At 35.2% G+C, this 26,010-nt stretch overlaps 2 protein-coding genes across 2 annotated transcripts; one reads left to right on the top strand and one right to left on the bottom strand.

Moving 5' to 3' along the window:
* The first annotated feature begins 3,725 nt into the window (after window positions 1–3,725).
* On the top strand, window positions 3,726–4,301 carry LOC123530819 (protein GVQW3-like). The gene has a single exon (XM_045311593.2). The coding sequence runs from the start codon at window positions 3,726–3,728 to the stop codon at window positions 4,299–4,301; it is 576 nt and encodes a 191-aa protein (XP_045167528.2).
* Window positions 4,302–5,243: 942 nt separating this feature from the next.
* LOC128546857 (probable G-protein coupled receptor B0563.6) lies at window positions 5,244–24,672 on the bottom strand. The gene is made up of 2 exons (XM_053518255.1): window positions 24,572–24,672; window positions 5,244–6,962 (listed from the first exon to the last, which is right to left on the bottom strand). The coding sequence occupies exon 2, from the start codon at window positions 6,944–6,946 to the stop codon at window positions 5,807–5,809; it is 1,140 nt and encodes a 379-aa protein (XP_053374230.1). The 5' UTR covers window positions 6,947–6,962; window positions 24,572–24,672; the 3' UTR covers window positions 5,244–5,806.
* Window positions 24,673–26,010: the final 1,338 nt, after the last annotated feature.

Genomic DNA, 26,010 nt, shown 5'->3' with positions numbered 1-26,010 from the left:
ACAAACAATATAATCGGATATGGTTTATCGGTATTATGGCTCTGGCTCCTCGTCTACCTCTGGTCTGGAATGCTCGCCTACGCCAGTGAAAAGGTAGTTCTAGAAATTCGAAAGAGTAAAGAGAGGCTTGACAAAAACAGTGTTACGTCTTGCCTTGGCTTGACAAACACGGTGTCACGTCTTGCCTATTGGTCTTGTCAAGAAATCTTGTTGATGGTTCTGTCTCTCGGATGGATTAATAGGGTTAAGCTATATAGTTGAAAGAAATCTGTGTTAACTCTAAATAATGGTAGTCTTGTATTGGTAGTATAATAAATAGTAATCACTTTGTTCAGTGGGAAATAAGAAATAGTATTTTATTCTTGGCTTGTGAATTTTATGATATATCTGGTTAGGAGACATGTAGTTTATTAAAGGATTTTTTTATACATGTAGTTTCATATCCGTCTCAGCCAAACCCTGCCAATCATATGTGGCTCTGCTGTAACATCTAGGTAGCTGGAAAACATTCATAAGGTATTTTGGCATACTTAAATGTGTGGTGTAACCATGTGGTCACTGTGAGTTCTAATCAGGTACTGTCAAAACTGCCAAGGTCTGCCAGGTATTCATAGTCTTGGATTGGCACACGGTGGCTAGCTTGACAGGGTTGTCATGGAGTCACCATCTAGTAGATGACATCATCATCAAGTCTGGCTATATTGGCATACGGTGCCTAGCTTGACACGGTTGTCTTCGCAGAGTTGCCATCTAGCAAATGACGTCATTGCCAAGCGCGTGTGAGAGAATTGAAGCCCTTGCCAGGAATGGCATTGATGGTAGGCAACATCTTGTAGATGACATCATCATCAAGTCTGACTATATTGGCACACGTTGCCTAGCTTGGCAGGGTTGTCATGGTGTCGCCATCCAGTAGATGACATCATCATCAAATCTGGCTATATTGGCTTATGGTGCCTAGCTTGACACGGCTGTTTTCGCAGAGTTGCCATCTAGCAAATGACGTCATTGCCAAGCGCGTGTGAGAGAACTGAAGCCCTTGCCAGGAATGGCATTGATGGTAGGCAACAGATGGTATGAGTTTTTCAATGACTCTAGCATGGTGTATGTATTATAGATATCATAATCATGTAAATACGCGGAAGAAAGTCTAATTTTCCATGCAAACCGATATCGGACTAGGGATATAATATGTGTGAATTTATAGCTTACTACGTTCTATATGCATTTATATCTGGAGTTAAAATGATAATGGCTAGAATATTGTCGGGATCCAGGGACGATGAACTTAAAAACAATCATTATAAAAAATGTGCGGTTCAAATCCTAGTTCATGCAAGGCTACTTAAGCAATTTTACCTAAGGAGCCGTACCCTAAATCCCCGATATACCTATAATATACCACCTAAAGAATGAGAGACATGAGGGATGAAGTACAAGCCATATCTGATAAGTTTCAACAATATAATTGAAAAATATTCTCAAAAAAAAATGTGTACATGTAAAATTCATAAATCGTATATATCTGTTCTGTTCTGTTCTGTTCTGTACCCCTTGTTCTACCAGAACTTTTAAATGATCAGGATCTAGGTCCTCAATTATGGACATAAGGAGGCACAAAGATGAGCATTACTCATCTAAGCTGTGCAAACTGCAAATATGAGAATGAGATGAGTGAGACACTCATATACCACTGCCCATATAAATAAAATAGATGCAAAGTTTCATGCGGAAATAAGAATTAAATCTGTATCTTGAAATTCAGCATCTTCTGAATGAATCGAAGTTCCTCAAATATAATGCAGCACTTGATGAAAATGAAAAGGGTAGGACACGAGCATAACCCGCATATCGCCCAATTCATAAAGATAAAACATCAGTTAGGCTAAACTTTCATCTTCTATGCATAGTTAGATAATCATTTCTGTACATCAAGTTAATTTATGAATCAGTCAACATCAGCAACTCAGAATATAAACAGAACTGTAAAAACCATTGAAGTAACAAGTTTTCATAACGATCGACAGCTGACAGTACTCCCAGGATCATCACAGCATTTCTTTCTGTCTATCCGTCAAAACGAAAGAAGAACATGTGCAAAACATAAACAAAACAAACGTCATCGGCGCTGAGCATTCTGATTGGCTGACCGCATCACACACCGTTGTATAACAAAATAGTCCAAGATCTGTCATAAATCTTCAGGATAAATAATCACCGTCCGCCATGTTCTTGTACACGATGTTAAAAAAAATAGAAAATAGAAATTCAAAACAAGAAATAACTTAACTGAACTCCAGAAACTTCAACTTGAATCCAAACATCGAACGCCATCCTTACTTTCACTTTCGAAATGTTCCTGTTCCGAGTACTAGTGTAAATAACTTTTAAAAAATCACAAAATATAATGAATGGACTTGTTTGAATGTTTCCAAAGCGTGGAAGAGGTAGATCCAATGCGCGCTTTTCGTTATATACCATGCGATGCTGGATTTGCTGGAAAGTCGGTCAGAATTGCTGGAACTCAAGGTCTCGGCTCTTCCGCCATTACTATCGTCAAATCGTCAACGCACTTGCTCCACAAGTCTTTCGGGATCGATTCTACCTCCAAATAACTTGTGCTGTACCTAAAAAAAATCTCTTAAACACATGCAAGGCAAAAATAATTATTTGTAATAAAATTCTTAATTTCTGGCCTGATCTATGAGTTTTACCGACTACCGGAAGGGGTTACTCAAAGATGGAATGTCGTAAACTCCAGCATTTCCAGCCACTGTACCCGCAAAATCTACAGTAGTTATGAATATTTATCAAATGGCCTAACAGAGACACCTAGCGTTAAAAATGACAGTCTGTTCATCTGTCTGTACGTTGTTCATCAGGTAAACTATGCAGAAACAGCGCGTTAACACCGTTAGCAGATAATAAGACGATAATAACATCTCAAGTTGCAAATTTTCGGATAAGCCTAAAGACCGGATTCGAACCATAACAGAGTATTATATTCTATTCTTGTATCCAACAACCATGGTCACCTGGGCCCCACAATATTACATTATTTACCAGGAGAAAATCACCAGATGATTTCGGTTACTTCAAAGCAATATAACACCCACTACCGCTCCCTCTAGAGCCTTGGCTGACCACATTATAATTATTCAGATTCAAGAAACAAATGCTAAGCTAGAATACCTCGACTAAATTTATAGCCTGGCTGTTCTTTTCAGAAAGTTGTTATCGTTAACACGTCAGATGTTTGCTGTGTATTCCACAAATTCATCAACCGAAGGTTTTAAATACATTTTTTTTTTTTGCGGCATCTGATAGATTTTATATAGAATAAAAAATAAAAAATGTCAAAAAGCTGAATCTGTAAAGTTACAAATAATGGAGCCGACAGTTAGAAGTTAGACATAGTGAAGTTGGAAGTTAGATGTCATGAATTTATAAGTAAGGCAATTGTAAGTTAGAAGTCAACGGAACTGGTTAGATGTCCCTCCAGGACTTCCGTACCAGTCATAAATGTGATTTGTCGGCGCCTGTGAGTACGATACGAGGGGTGTTCAAATATGAATGCAACTAGGCCAATATCTCGCTTTTAACCACGGTTTGCACAAAATAGGTACATGTATCGCATAGAGGGCTGTGTAAGCTCTCCATTGATACAATACATGTTTAAATCCGTTTCAGTCAATAGCTCGATTAACACTATCTACTCGTGTAAAATGGCTGGGAAAATGTTTCCTTTCACCTACCAAATACGGTCCTATATCAAGAACCGCTTTATTCTTGGTATACAGGCGAAAGACATATTTAATGAAATATGTCGTGTTTATGGGAACAATGAACTTTCTTTTTCATCTGTCACACGGTGGTGTAAGAAATTTAAAAGTGGTGTAGATTCAGTAAAAGACGCGCCTCGTGCAAGCCGTCCGAAAACTGCAACTTCGCCAAAAATAGTTGAAAAAGTAAAGGATTTGATTGCTACTGATGCAAGATTTACAACTAGGCATATAGCTAAATTCGTTGGTATCTCAGTAGGATCTGCTCGTACAATTCTCAGACATGATTTACAAATGAGAAGGATAAGTGCCAGATGGATACCCCTTCTCCTTACAAAAGAGCAAACACTTGCTCGGGTAAGAATCGCCAAACAATTTTTGAAACAGTTACCTAAATACAACAATCGATCTTTCGGAAATATCATCAGTGGTGATGAGACGTGGGTTCACTTTTATGAGCCAAGCGAAAGATACAGAACAAAATATGGGCAACCAAAGGAAGCCAAAGACCTTGCATAGCAAAACGCACTATGAGCGTCAAAAAGGTAATGTATGCAATTTTCTTTACAAATCAAGGTCCTGCTATTCAAGTTGCCGTACGAAAGGGTAAATCTGTGAATGCCAAGTTTTACAAAAGCAAGGTCCTTCATCAATTAAAGAAATATTTCGTAAACCGTCGACCAGCAACTGGTCTCCGTGGTGTCAGGATGTTGCATGACAATGCTTCGTCACACAAAGCGGTCATTGTACGCGAATATCTGAAACAGGAAAATGTTGTCGAGCTTCCTCACCCTCCTTATTCGCCAGATCTTGCCCTTTGTGACTTTTTCCTATTTCCAAGGCTCAAAAAACACCTTGCTGGAAGAAAATATCAAACCCGCAAAAATCTCGGTTCGGCTCTTTTCCAGTGTCTGAACAGTATACCTAGAAAATATTATGGAAACGCCTTTAAAAATTGGATTAAAAGACTGAAACTTTGTATATCACATGGTGGTGAGTATTTTGAAGGATTGAGATAATTATTTTGGCATTGTTTATTAAGCACTTCTGAAAATTGGCATAGTTGCGTTCATATTTGAACACCCCTCGTATGATAAGGTTTTGAGGTGTCTGATTTGACAGGCGTATCAATGTTAATGTATTATATAAGTATGGACACAGCTGTTATACATTCACATGTGCGTCATGTGAGTGTACTTGGGGCAAGTAATGTATGCAAATGACTAAAGCAACAGATGGTTTTGTCAGTAAATAGCTATATATAGCTAATGTTTTTCCTGTTTATATATGCACCGACTTTAAATAAAATTTGTTTTGCATTGTATTGTATTTGTTTGAAATACATTACGCATCGGTATCTAGAAATCACCCGGGCTAAATCACACAGTAGCGACCATTATCAACTAAGGCGAACACAGTTCCTATATTTGAAACAGTGAGTTAATCAATAAAAGAATATACTCTAAATTATAGTCATTTTATCATTATTATTTACTTGATAATCATCACAGTATGTAAAGTGTGTTGTGTAGGCAATGATCTACACTGAAACCTTATTTAGAATTTTTACATACATATACTTTTTCAAACAAAGAAAAGAAAATACTTTAATTATACTATACTCTTAAGCATATACTAGACAAAACTAATATGGAATGGAAGTAACATTCGAACATGCCATGTATGAATTATGTTCAAAAACTGTCAATTTATTCGAAAATTAAAATTATAATGTTTTTTTCTTCCCTGTCACCAACATTGTTGAAAAAGTTCGAGAGTGGCATACAGTATTAGAAGTCGAATGTCTGGCTTGATGAAGTGCAATTCAATATTCAGAAAATGTCGAAAATCCTGCCAGATGTTTATCCGTTTCTTTAAATGCTTTGCTGTAATGCTTATATGAATCTTTCAGGAGTCTATTTCAGTAGGAGACAGTAGAAATGGCATGCGAGGAGATACTATGCTCGAATCCAAAACCTCTGTGCTGAGTAACAGACACCTCAACCGCTAGCCGCTGCTCCATTTTATAAATTTGTTTGCGATGTGTGCGTATGTTGTAATGAGTACATCGTAGACGAGTGAGTTCTGTGACTTGGGAACTGGCTTACAATCTCATTTCCTAACTGACGACAGTATGGATGCAGCTTACTAATTAAAGATTTTGTCGCTTGTCTGAACTTCCGGTTGAGTGAACAATATAACACAAAATTAAGAGACGAGTTGAGGAAGACAAGTAAATTAGAAATGTAAATAAACATCTGGTTCGCTGGAGACTTGAGGTAATCGATCCAAGTCCTATCTCCGCCGAATAATGAATATGCAATCGGATCTTCAACAAACGCTGATGGAAATGTACAAACAATGAAGACGATAACAATAGCAACAAGCGTTCGTGTTAGTCTTGTTTGGTCCTTCCGGATCTCTTCGTCTCTGTTGCTATGCAACCCTATGCGTTCTTTTCCCGCTTTCCGTAATGCATGGATAAGGATGAAGTTAGTAATTAACAATATTGAAATAGGAATGAATGTTATAATCAAGGCATGGGCCCAACTGATTCGGTAAAATTGGATGGATTCTCTAAATGCCGTTCCGTGCGGATAGTACAGTCCTTTATACTTTATTACTTTGTAGCAAAAAAATCGTGGAATGTTTATGAATGAACAAAGTAGAAATATCAAAAAACAGCTTAATCTTGCAACTTTTTTAGAAGGACGAAAAGTCATCGGATGCGTAACAAATAACACTCGTTCTATTGTCAGTGCCACAACTAACCACACGCTTGCATTGAAGAAAACATTTCCAAACGAATAGAAAATATACACGTCATAAAACGCTTTCAGATACGTTTTGGCTGCTTCTGACGATACGAGGTGAATAAATGATGTTGTAAGGAGAGTAAGATCGGATGTAGCAAGAGCTGTTAGATATGTATATGGCGAGTCACTCAGCCTCTTCTGGGAGAGAACAGCCAAATTTAATAAATTGCAGACGATTCCAAACCCGCATATGAAAGGCCCGGGAAGCCAGTATATCCAACTTCTTTCAACACCAGTATTAAATGTGTCATTTGTACCTGTCGTGTTACTAATGTTGAAGTAAGTTTGATTGGCGTATGTAGTTATATTGTTTAATTCTGAAAGCGCCGGAAGTTCCTCCATCTCCATTTGGACGAAGTATAACCTAGACAAATGAAAGAAGAACATCTACAGTTAAAAAAAGCTACAAAAACAATATTGAAAATGTTTTTCTTCTTGCCAAAGCAGAAACTAATCTATAACGCCGACACCAAGCTTAAGTAGTTACTTACACCGTCTAGGAGTTTTATGCAAAACAATTTACTTATCTTTTACTTAGCCTACTTAATTAAGGGGATAATCAGATTCACCAAACTTGAAAAGTATATCCATCAGAAATACCAACGACATAATGATAATATCCGCAGTATTATTAACGTAACCTATTCACTTTTCTGATATGACCCGATATGTCTGCCTACTATGAGACTGAAACTGTGACGTTATTTTGCATCAACGTCAGAGCATCAAAAATCATAGTGGCGCTCTAAAAAAAATGAATAGGTCAGATACCACCAATTCAAAAAAGTACAGGGAACTTACTGGGAATAAGGTAAGTGTATAACTGGTAATAAGGTAATGTTTGTCCTTTCTGAGTGGTCAGTCATGTGAATTGAACTTAGAAGTGATTATTGTTTTCAAAATTGAAATGTTTAACTGCATTTACAGTATTTTATTGTACATTTTGACAAAATTGCTAATTTGATGTATATTTAAAATCAGTTTTATCAAACGAATTTCTCCCACCATGCGAACGGTGTAAACAGGGGGTCATCTCATTTACACGAACATTTCTTCAATAAAGTATCACTATTCGTATGTCTTTCGTCCGATATTTTGGTGGAACCCAGATAGTTTTTGAAAAACATGTGGTGAGATATACATGTTTCGATGTATGGAAGGCCGTACACGCCGAAGTCTATGGGAAAACAACTGGTGGTCTCTAACTTATAGGAATATCCTTGATATCGTGTTTAAATCGAAATCAGATATCTCAAGCAGTGATATACTGTTCAATGATTCAGATGCGTAGTATGATATCACTCGGACTTCGCACAGAAGCAAATGTTTTGACCATGAGACATGTGAACCAAAAAACACCCAGCACAAAATTTGCCTATCGTGTATTAGGATGTGGTTCGATAAACATATGCTCCCCCACCCCTTAAATTTTGAGCAGGCTGTATTTTATTTTTTTGTAATGTGACCCAAACAGTAAAATATTCAGCCCACGTAAATTTGCTGGAATTTATATACATGTATTTTGGATTGATTTAAATGCTTTAGAAAATATACAACAGGACAGTGATAGCCCTATATAGCTGAAAAAATATAGTAAGAAACGTTTCTGCCAAGTCATTTTGATGACTTTTAAGCAGGCTTATATGAGAAGAGTTTTAAAGATTTTTCTCAAGCCATACAGGGAAACCTAGATCCGCCACCGACAGCCATTTGTTTTTATTTTTTTTTTTTTTTTTTTTTTTTTTTTTTTTTTGACGAATCATGATGGATTCAATAATTGTTTTACGTTTTAATACATTTCCGTAAAATATATCAAAATCGGTGGTAGGAGTGGGCATTTGAAACTTTCCTAATTTTAGCCATAACATCCAAGTGTCTTGAATACTCGGAACAATTCGAACATTTTTGGTAGATAGTTACCCAGTAAACGTTGCTGTGAAATTATTAAAAAAAATACGAATCGCTAGCCACCAGATGTTTTTTGACAATCGGAATAATTTGAGCAATTTTCGTAAAGTGCCACCGAAGAAACGTTAGTGTTATGTGAAATTATTTTAAAACCGGACAGTCAGTTTTTAACGAAAAGGTCATTCTTTTTTCAACTATACACATATAGGCATACAGACACTAAATAGAAAAATGGCGCGAAAAAAATGGTAGTCGCATAATGGCGGATACAAATAGTTCTCAGTTTTTTTTTGCTCTGTGGAGCTATTTTTCTTATTTTCTTTGCATTTTTGTTGTTGCTAAAATCACATGGCAGGTCTATGCTTGACATGTAGGTAGCATTTTCATAATGAAATAACAACATGACAAAATTTTTCATGGAAACTTAGATCATACACCACCAGTATAATTTGGGGTCTCATTTTTAGCTGATTTTGCAGTTTGTGTGTTTGACTGAAATTATTTTTCTTGCATCAAACATGACCCCCACTTTTCTTTTGATTTTTAGTTAGCACTGACAATATTCTTCAAGAAAATGTAGGTTACAGACATTTAAAATGGGTCCTGATGTGTGCTGCGGTCATTGGAAATAGGTCAATTTTATACAGAATAAAGAACAACAACTATTTAGTGTTATAACCTATATGGGAAAAGTGACCACGCCCTCTAGTGACCATGTTTTTTTAACAACTGTATCTGTGCAGTGTTATGGTACATGATAAACAAAGTAACATTTCAAGGTCAGGTCAGCAGTTTTTGACAAGTATTCTTCGTAAGGTTCCTACTATTATACTTTATATGAATAGGACTGATTTAAACAAACTTGGGACAGCGTTACCAAAAACATTTCTGTAAATCATTTTCAAATCGGACCAACAACTAAAAAGGCGTTGCTCTTGTGGTCATATTTTTGACGAATTGGAATAATTTGAACAATTTGGTAACAGGTCACCCGAGGAACATTTCTGTGACATCATTTTAAAATCGGACCAGCAGTTTCCTGACAAAAGGAATTTCACTGTTTCAACTATATACAGATAGGGAGAAGTGACCACGCCCTCTAGCGGCTATGTTTCATAACAATTTTGAAAGAGAGCCGTGTAGGACCACATTTGTAACAGATCGCATTTGTAACAGATTTCGTACGTATGCGATCGCATTTGTAACAGGTAAAATGTGTTACGAATGTGTTTGTCCAACATGGGGGTTGACATGAGAAGCACATATGTATCATATTGAGTTTTATACTGCAAATGTTCAATGAGTTGGTTGTCATCGCAACAACATTAAATAACTACCATAAGCACCATCACAAGTTAGCGTCGTCGTCGTCGAGGTCAATGACATCATAAAATTACTTGAGCCGCATCATGAGAAAATGGGCCTTCGGGAATCTTCGAGGCTTTGCGACCAGTGTGGGCCCAGATCAGCCTGCGCATCCGCGCAGTCTGATCATGGCCCACACCGTTCGCTGTTATTTCAAAGAAGGCTTATTCTACCTGAATATGAAATTTTCTGACTCTAATTCAGATGCATAAATGCACAGGTCAGCCTAAATATAGACTTTCCGGAAATTCACGAAAATGTCCGAATGCCAATTTTTCCGTGACGTGGCTCATTGTTATAATCATTTCTGCTTCCATTGCGGGGCACTACCACTGTAATATAATTACAACTTCAGCTACTTCTACTGTTACCTCGACTTGCTGAAATGTAGACCAACATGCTCAGGTCACTGGTTCGAACCCGGTGGCGACATACATTTGTAGCTATATTTCGTCATCCAGAGCTGTTTCAAGTTGGTTGACAAACAGGAAGCTGCTATGTCACGGGACGAATTATATACAACTTGTCATGGACGGAGTCGTTAGCCTTAAGTCTAGAAGGGCCCGACCTTGTGCTGCGAACTAATGTCTATGGGATTTTAAGAAAATACACCTTATTTTCTAATTACCCTCACCCCACTGAGTCCGTCTGTAGGCCTTCTTTTATTATAATCCGGCCGTGAAATAGCGGAGTCTGTGCGTTCGTGCAGTTATATGTATATACGTTCATGTCCTTGGTATAACTTGCCCATTCATAGTCAGATTTTCAAATTATTTGGTACAAATGATCCGCATGGATAGAAGGTGTGTTGAGATCATGATCCTTGTTGCTACATGTATATATCCAAGATCAAGTTCACAGCTTTGAACTTAGACTGGTTTTGTTATTTTGTTGTAATATTTATGTTTGTGCCCGAATCATAACCCGCTTTAGTCAGATTTCCAAATACTTTGGTACAAATAACCACCATTTATTGACAATCTGTAGTGATCATATTACACCTATTACTGCAAACGTCTCAAATTTTGGGACCCTGTAGAATGGTTTCAATGAATATTATTTTTGTTTGTTGGATTCAGAGCGCGTGTTTTCAACAGTATTTAGGTAATACAGTTTCGGGCAGTTAATCTTATCATTAATCCTAAAACGGACCAGTCCAAGATGATGATGATTATTATTATTATGATGATGATGATAATGATGATAAAAATTCCAGTAATATTAAAATCAGTATAGCAGTATCTTTATGTTAGTAACAGACAACTTCCCAGCTAGAAACAGCACTGAGTGGCGAAAATAGCAACAGATACGAGTAGTTTTCACCCGGTCTTGAACGTGTGTCCCTCGACACTCTAGTCGATGGTAAGTTCTTCCCATTAATTTCAACTGAAATTATACCCTGGCTCATATACGAGTTTACACTCGTGTGTTCGTTTACGGGTCTGGTAAAACGCACCGATACAAGTAAGGTATTGACTGGGTGGATGAAAGACACATTGTCAATATCTCTGGAAATTCTGGCACTGACTAGAAGTTCAACTCGCTCCGCCGGTTTCGTAATCTGCAAAACTATCCACTGCACCAGCCTCACCGATGGAGTTACTCGTGCCGCTCCTATAGAGATACAAAATAAGAGTGTTTCCATACGAATGCAGACACCAGGCCTGGCAAGACAACTCTCATAGTAAATATAATCCAATAAAGTTCACGCCAGAGTTTTAAGTTGACCATATTTCATTTGTCGTCAGTTTAAGTTTTTTTATGTTTAAAGCAATGCGAATTGACAAAGATAAACAAAACGAAAACGAAAAACCTATCTTGCAGCGAACCCGTGGACACCGACGACATCAGGATCAGAAAAATAGTCATTAGCAGTCCTCGATTTGTCAAGCTAGTCACTATTTTTAAGTATACATAGATGTATATATACCCAGTGTTCAGCTTTAACAAGACTTTCTATGTTAGTTGAGACTGCCTTGATCTTGATTTTCGAGTGCGCTTTATCTGTTGTTGAAGCGATACAACCAGCGAATTGCCGATTATAAAAGTTGAACAGGGATCGCATGTGGTGTATCTTCCCCTTTAATCATACATATTCATATACATGTATTCATGCATTTAACAAAAATGAAATCTTACAAAGCAAAATCTATATGGGAAGTTTATAAGTGACATGTACATGAAGTACTATGAACAGACCAGTCATGATAACCATTCGGTATTCTTGCCAAGTTTAATTGCCAGATAACCAACCAGTACCGAGATATTAACCTAACCGGAAATATCCCTCTAATCAACAAGAGGGCCGTCATGGCCCACTATCGCTCACATGAGTAATACTACACAATACATGTTATTATATAACTTATATACAAGTTTGATCAAAATGAAATAATAAATATAGCCTCTATTGTGTTCACAAGACAAAATTAAGCAAATTTTGCCATTTCAGCCATAAGTCTGAGACAAGTGGCGCGATATGGCTGTTTTGAAAGGAAGTGAGATCCTATATAAGTTTAATGAAAATCAAATAATAAATGTAGTCTCCATTGTCTTCACAAGCAGCATTTTTTACCAATTCAGGGGCCGTAACTCGAAGTCAAATAAATGGTGCAATACGGTTGTCTTTGAAAGGAACCGAGATCTTATAGATATATAAGCTGTATGCATATTGAGTCAAAATAACAAAACATGCGGTCTTAATCGGGTTCAGAAGGCTAAAATCAGTAATCATTGCCATTCCAGGGGCCATAACTCCTAGATGAATAAGGTGATATGGCTGGTTTTCGAAAGGAACCGAGATATAGATCTATATTAAGTTCTGTGCAAGTTTTGTCAAAATTAAATGATAAATATTGTCTCCGTCATATTCGCAAAAAAAATGTGAACGGATGGATGATCGCAATAGCTTACTTTGTCACTTCGTACAAGTGAGCTAAAACATGTTACAAATGTGTTTCAGATGTAAAAATGCACTTTTTTGTTCATTTTCCCGATTGAAAATGACATGCGACAAATGTGATCAGATGTCACATCAAAAATCGGCATCGATCACATTCGTCACAAAAATTGTTACATATGTGCTTGATTTCTGTTACGTATGCGATCTCATTTGTAACACGTGCTACATATGCGATCGCATTTGTAACACCTGTTACAAATGCGATCTGTTACGAATGTGGTCCTACATATCCGCCCTAGGATCGCTTATGTGAAACTATGATTCAAAATGAAAAGCGATTTAGGAGGAAACGCTGTTAGTAGATGTTATAATTCAGTTTTGGATGTGCAACGATTGGAACCGTTTCAACAAGTTTAAGCAAATAATGGGCGAGCGCAAAGTTTTTACCCGGTGTCAATATTTCGTCACGTGATCAGAGCTTTAGATGCATTTGGTTCAAAACTTAAATTCTGGTAAAACACCATGAAGAAAATGCTATTTCACCATGATTGTGCATTTGATCACGGTGGCACTAAACATTCGACTCTGTTTGTACATTGCGTATTTATGGTAAAATCCACAATTTGAGACAGAAAACAAAATGCATGATCATTTTATTCTTATCTGACTTATTATCGCTCTCATTTTAAATCCAAAACAATTTGAGCTACGCTCTCTATCGTGAGAAGAAGCATGAGGTATATGAACTTCAATGACACTATCTTAAAATCGTGACAAAACTCTTCTAATTAAGTCCACCAATGAAAATCCTCCTTGCATCTAAAGACTTCCTGATTTCTTAAATAGTCAAATAAATGAAAATGTAAAAAAATCGTGTTTTGACTACCATAGTCTTACTGTTTAGCTTGTAAAAAACAACACTAGATTACTGAGGGGTTGTGAGAAAGTGGCTTTCCTTCAAATTTTTGTCCAACTTTTTCGAAATTATTTTAAAAAATAAAAATACATTCTTTTCTTATAAGATTTAATAATAAATGATTTGTATGTAGATTGTATGTCTTGGCCATCTTAATAAGATATTGTAAAATGCCAAAGGCATGTTACAATGCCGATTGCCTAATAAACTTGTAAACTTATTGAAAAATAAAGCGTAAGAATCGCTATGGCCCGGCAGTAAGCTTAATAATATAGAAATACATATTTAATGTGTAGCATATGCAGAAAAAAAGACTATCTACCGCGTTAACCACACAGTAAAATGTGATGGGATTTAGAGGCTTTTCAGCTGTGTTTTTTTTTAAAAAAAACATAATATATATATTATTGCGGTCTTTTTCTGTTTGAACTTATTGTTATACATGTATATAAATCTATGTGCATTATTTGAATCTCATGTTGTGTTTTCTATAATATTTCGCTCAATAGCAGTCAGGTGATTTTGTTTTTTTTTTTGTTTTGGCTATTTTGTACACAAAGCCACAATAGTTCCATAAACCGAACTTCTTCTGTATTAAGTAAGCAAAATTTCGTTACTTTATTTTCTAGAAAAGCTGAATACAGCCACTTGCATGATCTCACGTTCAAACTTAAATGAATACCTTTTACATGTATCTGCGAGAAAACATTTTTAAATCTTTTGATTAATTTTCACTTTCCAAAATAAAAATGATGTTAGTAAGTGCAGATATTAAAAAATCCATGGACTAAAGAAAACATTTTTCTCTTTGAAAGATCGCATCTACCACTTATGAAATTAAATTTCTATGGCATAGTTGCAGTTGCTTATTTTCTACTTTAATCATGTAATTAATCCAATTAAAATACTTTGCAATCTCAATGATTTTACGGCAATGCCAGCACTGCAATTTTCTTATCTTATTCCTTACTTTATAACATTATATAGCCATTATGTATAAGCCCCTTACAGTCGTAAAAATCACACAGTTTTGTTATGTTTAATGAAGAAAGTTCATATACATACCTCTAAGTGATTTTAGATAAAAAATTTATATACAGATCCACTGAACACTCTTCGAATAATCGGTTACAAACACTTGCCATTACTAAGGGCAACAATATATACATTGTATCAGAATGCAATAAAAATGATGGTGCCTTTGGAAACGATAGGACACAACAATTTATATTAAGTTTCTCAGTTCATTCGTGCGAACTTGCTTTGTTGCTGAGACATATTTAGATTTCAGCCCATTAAGAAAAAATTATTTTATTCAAGGATAAAACAGGGAGAGGGTTTTTAAAAATACTTTATATTGTTTCCTACTTTATTCTCTATGTTGATAAATTTGTTAGATTGTAATACTTGTAACTATGTTAAAAGATATTGTTTAACCCAAGGATAAATTTTATTTTTGTTTGTTTGTTTGTTTTTCGTTTCTTTTCTTTTGATTGGGTTAAGTGTCACACTATTTCAATACAGGTCATAAGGCGACTTTTGCAGCTTTGGTGGTTGGGGTAGACAAACCAAGTGTCCCTGCAAGAATTGTTTCAGGCATTGACGGGATCCTGGGTAGAAGCACCCCCCCACACACACACACCCTCTCCCTAAGCCAGCATTTCGCATCACAGTCATACTTGTCTGAAGTAACCTCCCTTGGAAATTGAAAAAAGTGGTATTTTTTAACAAGTGGTCAGATTGACACAATGTATAATCTAAGAGAATATTTTGACCTGTATCAGCAAGTTTTATGGTAGTGGCCGTTATTCGGTGACGACAATTTAAACATGTTTGGCCTTATCCAAAGAAGGTTTTGAGGTCACTATCATTGTATTACCTGATGCTCCTAGGACTGAGAACCAATTATCTAAATGGGTACGCAAAGCAATATGTTACCCACGAGAGTTAAATGTAGCTGTAAACGGTAATTTGTTACTTAGTCCTGACTTTGTCAAAGCTGATGTTTATCATTTGCCTTGAAGCCATTCTAAAATCATTGATCACTTATAATAATCAAATTATTTTAGATTTGCAGATGAAACGTTTTATCTGAAATATACTGAATGCATCTCCATTGCATACATATCAAAGAATTGATTAATCAGATGGAGTTAAAAAAATGTGTTCTTATTTTGATACAGGTTGTGTTTGATTTATGACAAGCAATTATATTCTGTATTCTAAACAAAATGCGTAGTTGCATTTTACGGGCGTTTAGTTCATTTATTTACTTTATAAGTGTAAGGGTCTTCCTGAATGATCAATTTTCAGCGTTAAGAGGGTCATTCAAAATAAAATACGACAATTTCTCAAACTCTTTGCAGTCTTACATAAAGCTATGATGAAATCGATTTACTGTGGTTCATTATTTTCATTTGCATGGAAATTCTTAAAATATTTCAGGCGATTTCTGTTGCATAGCACCAAAAGAATACATGTAAAAATCCTGTCTGGTTGCTTGAAATTCGATGCCGGCACCCCGCCCACTCTCCCATCCCCGCAACGGAAGTCCCTTCAGTTTTCTTCTTTCTTTTCCAACTGAGGATAAAGTCGTTGAAAACATAAATGGATTACAAAATTTCTGTAAATAACGTAAGTAACTTAATCCACTGCAAAATAAATTAATCTGTAAATAAGATTTTGTGTTGTCTTTCTGTTATAAAACTATAATAAGGATAGACTATTTCTTACCAGCGTGAAGTTAGCAGTAGAGCAACAGTATAAAGTCAAGTAATCTGTAATAAAGTTTATTCTTTCTTCATATTGACACTGTTATTTACTCAGAAAACACTTTTCTCTCTAGGCTCATAGAGTCAGAGATAACTGATACTGTATTTTTTTCAGAAAGTGCTATTTCAGGGAATTTTATGACAGATAAGTTTATTTCAAAGGATCCAGTCTATACATGTAGTAACAGCAGTACTAGACTAGTCACTAGACTGATAATAAAGAATTTGTCACAAAAATAAAAAAGAATATGATTTTAATGATTTGATTTTATTTATGTTATTGTGACAAATGCCAGTCTAATTTACAGATTACTGATTCTTATGTGATATTGGACCTAAGATATAGACTGGCTATATTCATAATATTAAAAATAAAAATTCAAAAATATATAAAAGTCTAGGAGCTAGTCAACAGCAGTACTACTGCAGTGACAACAGAAATACTACTGTAATATTCCTCTACTGCTAACTTTTCTACATGCGGGGTTTATAAACGTTTGCCTTTATATAGCATATCTCTGTTCTAATTTCTACCAAAAATGAGATTCAGAAGACATCAAAACGCAGAAGACAATTTGCGCACAATTTTGAATGCATTTCGTGAATCTTTAAAACTTACATACTTCTATCAGAAAAAAAATATATAAAGAAATCATGATGTCATTAGCAAATGTGTTGTCAAACAGTGAAATTCAATTTGGTAATTTCAAAGTTTTCACTGCATACACGTATTATGTTGAAATTCGGTGCAATCGAGACCAGTTATCAATCCGTCCAAATTCAGCTAAATTTCCCAAAAACAAAAGCGACCGATCAAGTGGCAAATTTGTCTTTGTTGTCTCTCCCGAAACCTTCCATTGTATAAACCACTGTAATGACAGACAAAAACGACATGTGATAAATTGTCAGGTGCTCATAAGATTTTCATAATTGATTAAAACACATTTTAAAACATTGTTTTGTACTGGTCATTACTTATTCAAAGATCTGTATCAAACGCAACTCTAGAAACGGAGTGAAAGATTCAGCATCGCTCTACATAAATTCGTTTTTTTTTTTCAGTTTTTACAAGAAATTCGGCTATTTCTTGTATCTAAAGCACATTTTCCCGAAGTTTCACGCACGTGAATTAAAAATATATACATGTATAGTTGTTAGACATATTCATTGTACGTGGAAAGAAGATATCGTTTTTGCGTTTTCCGTTTGTCTGTTAGGCCGTGTTGCTTTCTTTTTGTCTATTTGGAGCGATATCAAAATACTGGATGAACAGATTTCATTGATACTCGACACAAATGTATGTACAGACAGGAAGGTGATGTAGATGCATATATGAGCCGTGCCATGGGAAAACCAACATAGTGGGTATGCGACCAGCATGGATCCAGACCAGCCTGCGCATCCGCGCAGTCTGGTCAGGCTCCATGCTGTTCGCTAACAGTTTCTCCAATTCCAATAAGCTTTAAAAGCGAACAGCATGGAGCCTGACCAGACTGCGCGGATGCGCAGGCTGGTCTGGATCCATGCTGGTCGCAAACCCACTATGTTGATTTTCTCATGGCACGGCTCATATGGTCATGCAAAAGCGGTTCATAAAAAGTACCCCTCTGTTGAGTATATAAAACAGATTCATTAGAAAGAAACAATGATATTGAAAGGCAGCAAAAATGTGTTTCTTAAATATTGAAAAAGAAAAAATAGATTTTGTTTCAAGCGCCGTTTTCGCTTTTTCATGGATAATATCTTCCTTGAGTACAGTTTATGTTGTTTGTTTGACCTAAGTACTGATTAATGCCTCTCTGTAAACATTCTGAAATGAAAGCTGTCGTCAGTTTATATGAATTTTCTTAATTATTCCTCATTCATTTTATTATTATTTTTTGTTTTGTTTTTGTTTTTGTTTAACGCCGTTTTTCAACAATATTTGAATTAATTTAAAGTAATCCTTTCGTTTGATTGTTCCATTTATAATAATGTTTATATTTTAAATAATTTTGAACGAAACAATCTACCTTTTTATGTACCACAGGAAATGTTAGGGGTTCATATTTCGTTTTGTTTGATCAACAGCCGTGTGCCATTTTCATAACCGAACCTACGGTTGACCGTGTTGTCAATATGAAAGAAAGACGATTCATATAACCATATACTTTTTATGCATATTGATGAGACCTTAAAAGACTTTGAAATCTAAAATATATAACCATTTGGTCTTCTTGCATGCCAGACAGGATTGCCGGTGCTAGAAAAACTCGTCTTGCATTCCGGGTTGTAAGATGACCCTCGTGCTGCGATTTATGAATGAATGCGTAAATTCATACGCTACTAAAATGAAATAGTGCCTATTAGAATAATCGTTTTACTTCATGTTTTTCTATTGATTAACGAATATGGCATGCAAGAACAAAAATCCATCACTAGTTGAAGGAGCGCATGGAAATATCTGGCTCTCGGGTAACTGTTTTACTGTTTTGCGGTAACTTGGCAGAGCCCCGTTACCGAATAAACCATTACCCTCGAGCCAGATTTTTCCATACTGAAAGATTCTTATTATATGAATCTTCTTATCTATAGTCTTACATGCAGTATGGCATAAAAAAACTTCTGCAAAAGATGCAGAACGAACATTTAATTTTAGCATTTTGTGAGGAATATTTGCTTTCAGGCCACGTTTATTAGTATGATGAATAGATCAAAAGAAATAATCATTCTAAAATCAACAAATGAAATCACTAACAATTAAATATTTTACAAAAAGTACTTTCAAATTACATGCAAAATCCCAACAAAGCGTGAATACAGCCTCTGTCTATTAGAAAATCGCTTATATGGCCTGTAAATATTTTAAATTTCAAGAACTTTATTTTCAAAATGGTAGTGTAGTAGCAGCGGAATGAAGCATACAGACGCATACTTTATTTTAATTGTGTTTTTTGTAATGTACACTATCAGATGTAACAGTTCCATTTGTATTATGTCATTTATATGATTTGACATGATCCGTTAACAGTACTAACCAAATCTTGTACATAATCTAGCCGCCTTCACATATTTTCCCCCTTTTTTATTTTGTTGTATTTTTGTGTTCAATGACTGAAGAAAATAAACGGGTTCATCTGCATTTGCAAAGGAATATGGCTACCATTTGTGTAAAAAAAAGACGCATCTTCGACATCGTGTCTTACATCTATCACAGCCAAATATCACAAGAATAGGATAGCCGAATATTTAAAGTATTTTTCAAATCATTGTTATTAAAGTAGATATTAAATCAGAACGATACAAATTAGCCTACATCAGTTTTAATGCGTGACTTACGCGACAGAAATAATTTCTATTTACTATAGGACATTCATTTAGACTATGCGGGTGCTTTTTTTACATATATCTCACCGAATCACTTTGTTGTGCATGTGTTTACTGACTCTCGCTTCAAGTTCAAAGAATTTCCTGTATTTTGAAAGAAATTGATAAAAATTTGAACGTGCATCCTTCATAAGTATTTAACATGGAATGTAAAGATTTTCAAATAACATTGATAAAAAAAATCATGATTTGCCATGTAATGCAAAATTGTACATAGAAATGACAGGAAGCTGAAAACAGATTGGACGTGGAATATATTTTTTCTTTCGCGTTTCGGGTGAAAAGCAGAAGCCAAGGTAGCTTTGTTGTACTCACGCGTTAGCAAATTAATGCTAACCCATGCCCTTATCCTAATATTTACGTGTACTGTGTTGTAACATTCGCGTGCGCACACAGACGTGCTAACGCGATAGCCTTTATTCACGTACGTTAAATTAGATCAGACAGATTACTTTTAATTCTGTGAGCATGGCCCTTTTATACATCCGCGCAGCTGTTTTTAATATCATTTATACATTTCTTTCGTAGTGCATGCAAAACATAATACACTGCAGGTCAACAGTCAAAACTATAGTGCCACAGGTTCGAATGACCGAGGATAATAGTTTTGACTACTTACCGACAAGCCATTCATTTACTGATTTCATTATATGGTATGAAAATTAAATTTTAAATAATTTTATCTTCAAATTTCTACTTCAAAATTTGATATTAAACTACAGACGAGACAGTAGCATAAATATGGAACGACAGTTTATATAAAGCGTCAAGTAATAATATAAATATGTGATATAGCGCCTGAATTAACACAGTAAATTAAATGGTTTAATAAGACAGTAAGTTATAAGCTTTTCAAACACTAATTTTTGACACGACATTATTCTCCTAATATCCGAGACGAATTGCAGGTTATGTAAATAGATCAAAAATGTATACCATTTCTTCTTATTAAGTAATGTTTTTTCCGTTTTAAACGCTCGGTTATTTTATAAATCAACGCCTAGAAGTATTCAGACAGCTAGCGACAATATACTGGGTATCTAAGTCTCATTTTACTCTGTTAAAATGTCAACATTTTAATTCATTTTCTTAAACTATTTCTCCATTCGTAAACTCGTACATGATCCTCTCCTTCTCGTAATGATGGCTTCAGTTCAATGATCCTTTGTCCAATAGGACAGGTGATTGTTTCCTTGTGTCCAGCTCTTCCTGAAGCTAGACATTCTGTGGTTAGTGTAATTCCCTTTTGTTCATGCCAGGATGGTGTTCGTCGTGTGATGTAAGTTTTGTCGAGATAACGCGAGCCGAATGAACAAAACTGAGTATATAACGCCTTGTTACAAATGGCAGGCGTCATTTGACAATTTTTTTCCTCAACAATACTGATTCCTGTTTCTTCACTGAAAAGCGCACAGAGACTCCACATAGTCCCACACTATACATTGGTAGCGTTCTTGTAAGATAAGGGGAGTTAATTCAAATATGTTAAATAATATGCCAGTACGAGTTGTCTACTAATACTTTAGCTGTTATCGTGTAAAGCCCTTAAGTAAAACAGAAAAATGCAGTACAGTCGAATTCGTCGTCTGTTATCTTTTTTTTTCTCAAACGAATAAACAAGCTGATGACATGACATTCACTTTCAGCTCCTCTTCTTCCGATATATCAAACGTAAACAAAGTTAGAGAATCCTTCAAACGAAAAACCGGTTTTTTAAATGTAACTGTCTTAGCGATTCAAGAAGAACACTACACTCATCTTATTTATGAAAACACTTATAATATCAGATTATTACTTATGACTATATGCATTTCTGAAAAAAAAAAGAAAACAAAAAAAGAAAAAAAAAAAAAAACACAACAACAAACGAACACATCCAATGTGTAACTTTTCGTGTTACATTGTTCAGAATAATAAGCGCAATATTTCAACCTTCTGAAACGTACAGCTGCTTCTAGCTATTATTTAAATCATCAGTGTCAACTTAACAATAAGACATGATAAGATTCTATAGAAGTGTGCAGATAATCTATCAAACTTGACGTTTCTGTATGCAGTAGTTATCAGTTTTGTTGTAAATATGGTATTCAAACCGATATTAATTTAACAACACAGGAAGTTCTGTAAAGTATGTGCCATTTATTGCTTTCACTTGTTCTTTAAATACATGCCTTTGTGATAATTTGAGACTAGTGACCAAATTCTGGAATCTTAGAATGCAGCTTTGCCATTGGTCAGTTATAAGGCCCTTTTATCTTAATTAGCCAATCAGATGCCGGATACTTGAGGCTGGTTTCCAAACTGTTTTGTTACCATGCGACATGTTTATTATTGTTGATATGTTCTGTTTACAAAAAAGTACTTTTCGTAGATGAGATATAGATTAAAGATTGGTGGCTTAGATTGTCCATAGCGGGTTATTAAAGCATCTTTCATGGTGTGTTGAAAGTTTTGTCGAGATAACGCGAGCCGAATGAACAAAACTGAATGTATAACGCCTTGTTACAAATGGCAAGCGTCATTTGACAATTTTTTCTCAAAAATGCTGATTCCCGTTCCTACATTCAAGAGCATTATACTATCAGAGATTCGCCACAGTCCCGGACTGTGCCTGATTGGTTGATTACAAGAAAAATCTTAACAACATGTCTGATTAGGTAAATTAATTCCAAAATGTTAAAGCAAACGGATTTTTTTGCGAAATATGAAAGCTGGGTATATAACAAGTATGAGCATCGCCTTATTTTGTATTTCATACCAGTAAATGGTTTTTCATACAAAAAAAACCTTATACTTTAATAAACGACATTAATACACATGTTGTTCAACTGCTAAAATGCTGTAGATCTCTTTGTGATTTTAGTAACTGCATATTAAAGCAGTTTCGAGAAAAACTAGTCATTTCATTAAAAAGGATCCATTAGTAAGTTTATCTTTTAGACTATGTTCGTTGATTATTACATATCATGGACTGTATCTCTGCGAGGTATCTCTGTGATGTATCTCTGTGACGTATCTCTGCATAGTATCTCTGCGATTAACTCGGCGAGGTTTCTCTGCGATGTGTCTCTGCAATGTACTAGTTCTGCGATGTATCTCTGTGACATATCTCTGCGAGGTATCTCTGCATGGTATCTCTGCGATGTAACTCGGCGAGGTATCTCTGTGATGTATCTCTGTGACGTATCTCTGCGAGGTATCTGTCTTTGCTGAAGTTTTGTTGTAAGTTTTGTCGTCATAACGCGAGCCGAATGAACAAAACTGTTATTTTATCGCCCTGTTACAAATGGCAAGCGTGATAAGACAAAACAATCTTTCAGAGCTTTTTCCGGCATGCAGATCCAGACGAATTCATTCAATTAATATACATATTTCTGTTATATCCACGAGTTTCTTCATTCTTCCTTCCAGATGCTTCATTTTCATGAGTGTGTCTGTCTTGATAGTAGGTTAATGGGGTATAGAAGTTTGGGTTAGGATATATGTATTCTGACAAGACCTACTCATAAATTGAAAAACTGTTGACCATAATTTGTTTCTTATATCGATATATCACATATTCTTACATTGTCATTTTTAGATAGACAGTGTAACTAAACATAATCAAACATGGCATTGTATTTAAATCATTGGGTTTAAAAACTTATTATCTAATCCATTTCATTAACACAAGTGTATACGGGTGAACCTTTAACGTTAACCACCCGCCATAATGATATTACGAGCACGCGACAGCGTTATCATAGTGCCCCCTTAACAAGAGTCGGATAAGGGTGATATCATTATCTACACCGGATATAATTGTATGTCTTCTTTAAATCGATATCTTCGGTTTTCGTGCGATCCATTTAAAAACGTTAGGCCAAAATGTGTTTAAAGAATCATCTGAATGAGTATAATTCAGAATGCATTCTTTTTACAATGTTCTGTCTTGTTAAGCAGCTTTAGATCGGTGTTTGAACGTATATCTTTTTTTCTGAAAGACCATGCGTTAAATGAATTTTATTTGAGCTATTGATAGATTTGCATAGAAATAATTTTTAAAAAACCCTTAAACTCTTTAATTTTTTTAATACGTTTGCTATGATGTCAGTAAGATGTTAATTTTCGTCATAACAAATTAATAATAGGTACATCCGGTGCTCTAATTCTAAGAATTTTTTTCTAATCTAGTAAGAAATACAATAGAAGTCATAAATAACCCTAATACTCTCAAAAAGGTAAGTGAAAAGTTTTAAATTAGTTTCATGTTTTTGAAAAAAAACGTTGATTTCCGCAGATGAATGACTTTTTATTTCAAAACTTTCCATTTGTTCGTATCATACTGACCGACAGTAAAAGATTTTTAAACATGAAAATTGTTAATACAGTGCTTTTCTGTAGAGTTATTATGTAAATAGATTTGTAAACCACCACAGTTATTTGGCTATCAACATAAATTTTAGTAAGACGTAATTTGACTTCACTTCACTTTGTTCTGTATTCGAAAAGAAACATAAATACGAACACTATTTGAAAATGTACTTCATGTTATTTAAAACAAAGTCAAACCTACCATGGAATATTATCTTGAATATGTTTTAAAGCTATTACCACCATGTATACATAGAAAAATTGACATGCGACGGCGCGTTGTTTACTGTACAGTCTAAATAAAATCATTGTTGGAGTAGTGCTAGCAATAAAGTGGCAGCAACAATAACACAAATTATCTAACGAGTATGCAATGATAATAAAACACTTACTTGAATCTGTATCTCCATCACGTCCAGCATCGAACAAGATCAACGATGATGAAATCTTTAAATATCATTTTGTACACACATTTGACTGACTTTTAAACGATAACGCGATGTTAAACAATGACTTCAAGGGGCCATTCAGCACAAATATATAGTGTTTAGATATGAGAACATTTACAGATGGTCCGCTCCGTGTAGCCCGCCATATGACCGTGTCATTTGGCTTCTTATAGATAACCCGTCCTCACATCTGTAGGACTACACTGTCTTAAGGTTTTGATCCAATTGTAGCTTTACTGATTACGAACATTTGTTTCTATTCTTAATTTTGATGATTCGCATTTTTGTTCTATTTTGATTACATGTATTTCTTTATGTATAGAATGGCATGGTAGAAACAAGCCACAAGGGTAAATTAATACTAATATGTAAACGTAAAAGATAATAACTATCCTTTGTAAAAATGTGAAGCGAAATTGATATACATGTGTAAGCATGAAACCCTCTTCTTTTTCGCAAAAGGTTAGCATTTCGGAAATTGTGCGTGGTCTATCGTAAGACAATGATGAGCGATTCATTGTATACATAGCAGAACAAGACACTATGCTAGTTAAAGAAGTCCCAACTGAAATAATGTGATACATAGTTATTATATCATGAAAACAGATCTTTCCAAATAATAAGCATTTTTAATATGAAGTTATTTTTCTGTGTTGGGTACAGTACTTATAGGTTATTAGCTTTGTATCGGGAAATATGCACGAGTTCTTCAGCGGAAATATTGCGCGACTTTAGGAGCGCAATATTCTTCCGCTGAAGAACTCGTGCATATTTCCCGAGGATTGACTATACTGAACTAATTAGACAAAAATAGTGCAACAACACACACTGAATTACGTCACGCACCCGATATGAAATTCAGGCGTCAGTGTATGGAAAAATATTGACGTTTCCGGTACCAGTGTAACTTAACGGGGAATAGAAACGAGTATGTAATAATGAATTCTATTGGACGAGTACACAACAGTAATAACTCATACTTGGAGACGACCGCTGAGTCCAAATATGGAATATAATGTCTGTGTCCAGTTTAATCAATTAGCTCTTTATTTCATACAATAATAAAAAATGAAACGAAAGAAAAACAAATATTCACACATTTTTAAGTGGCGATTGAAACCATTTCCAAATACTTTACAACAAACATGACATATTGATATTCTTCTCTAATTAATATGAATGTTATTGCTAGATGTGCGCATCTTTTTACTCCCTGTGCCAAAAATTGACAAATTTTGAACCATAACTGTGATCGTCGACTAAGAATTTGAGTGCTCACTCTTGTATGTTTTGTCCAGCAAAAAGAAAGTTATCGTAGATTTAAAGCATTTTTTTACAGGTGTCTGCAGACGAAACAGTACACAAAAGGGAAGTTTTCCCGA

This window comes from Mercenaria mercenaria, chromosome 11, assembly GCF_021730395.1.
Source record: "Mercenaria mercenaria strain notata chromosome 11, MADL_Memer_1, whole genome shotgun sequence".
NCBI classification, from domain to species: domain Eukaryota; kingdom Metazoa; phylum Mollusca; class Bivalvia; order Venerida; family Veneridae; genus Mercenaria; species Mercenaria mercenaria.
This window is presented reverse-complemented; position numbering and strand designations above follow the sequence as displayed.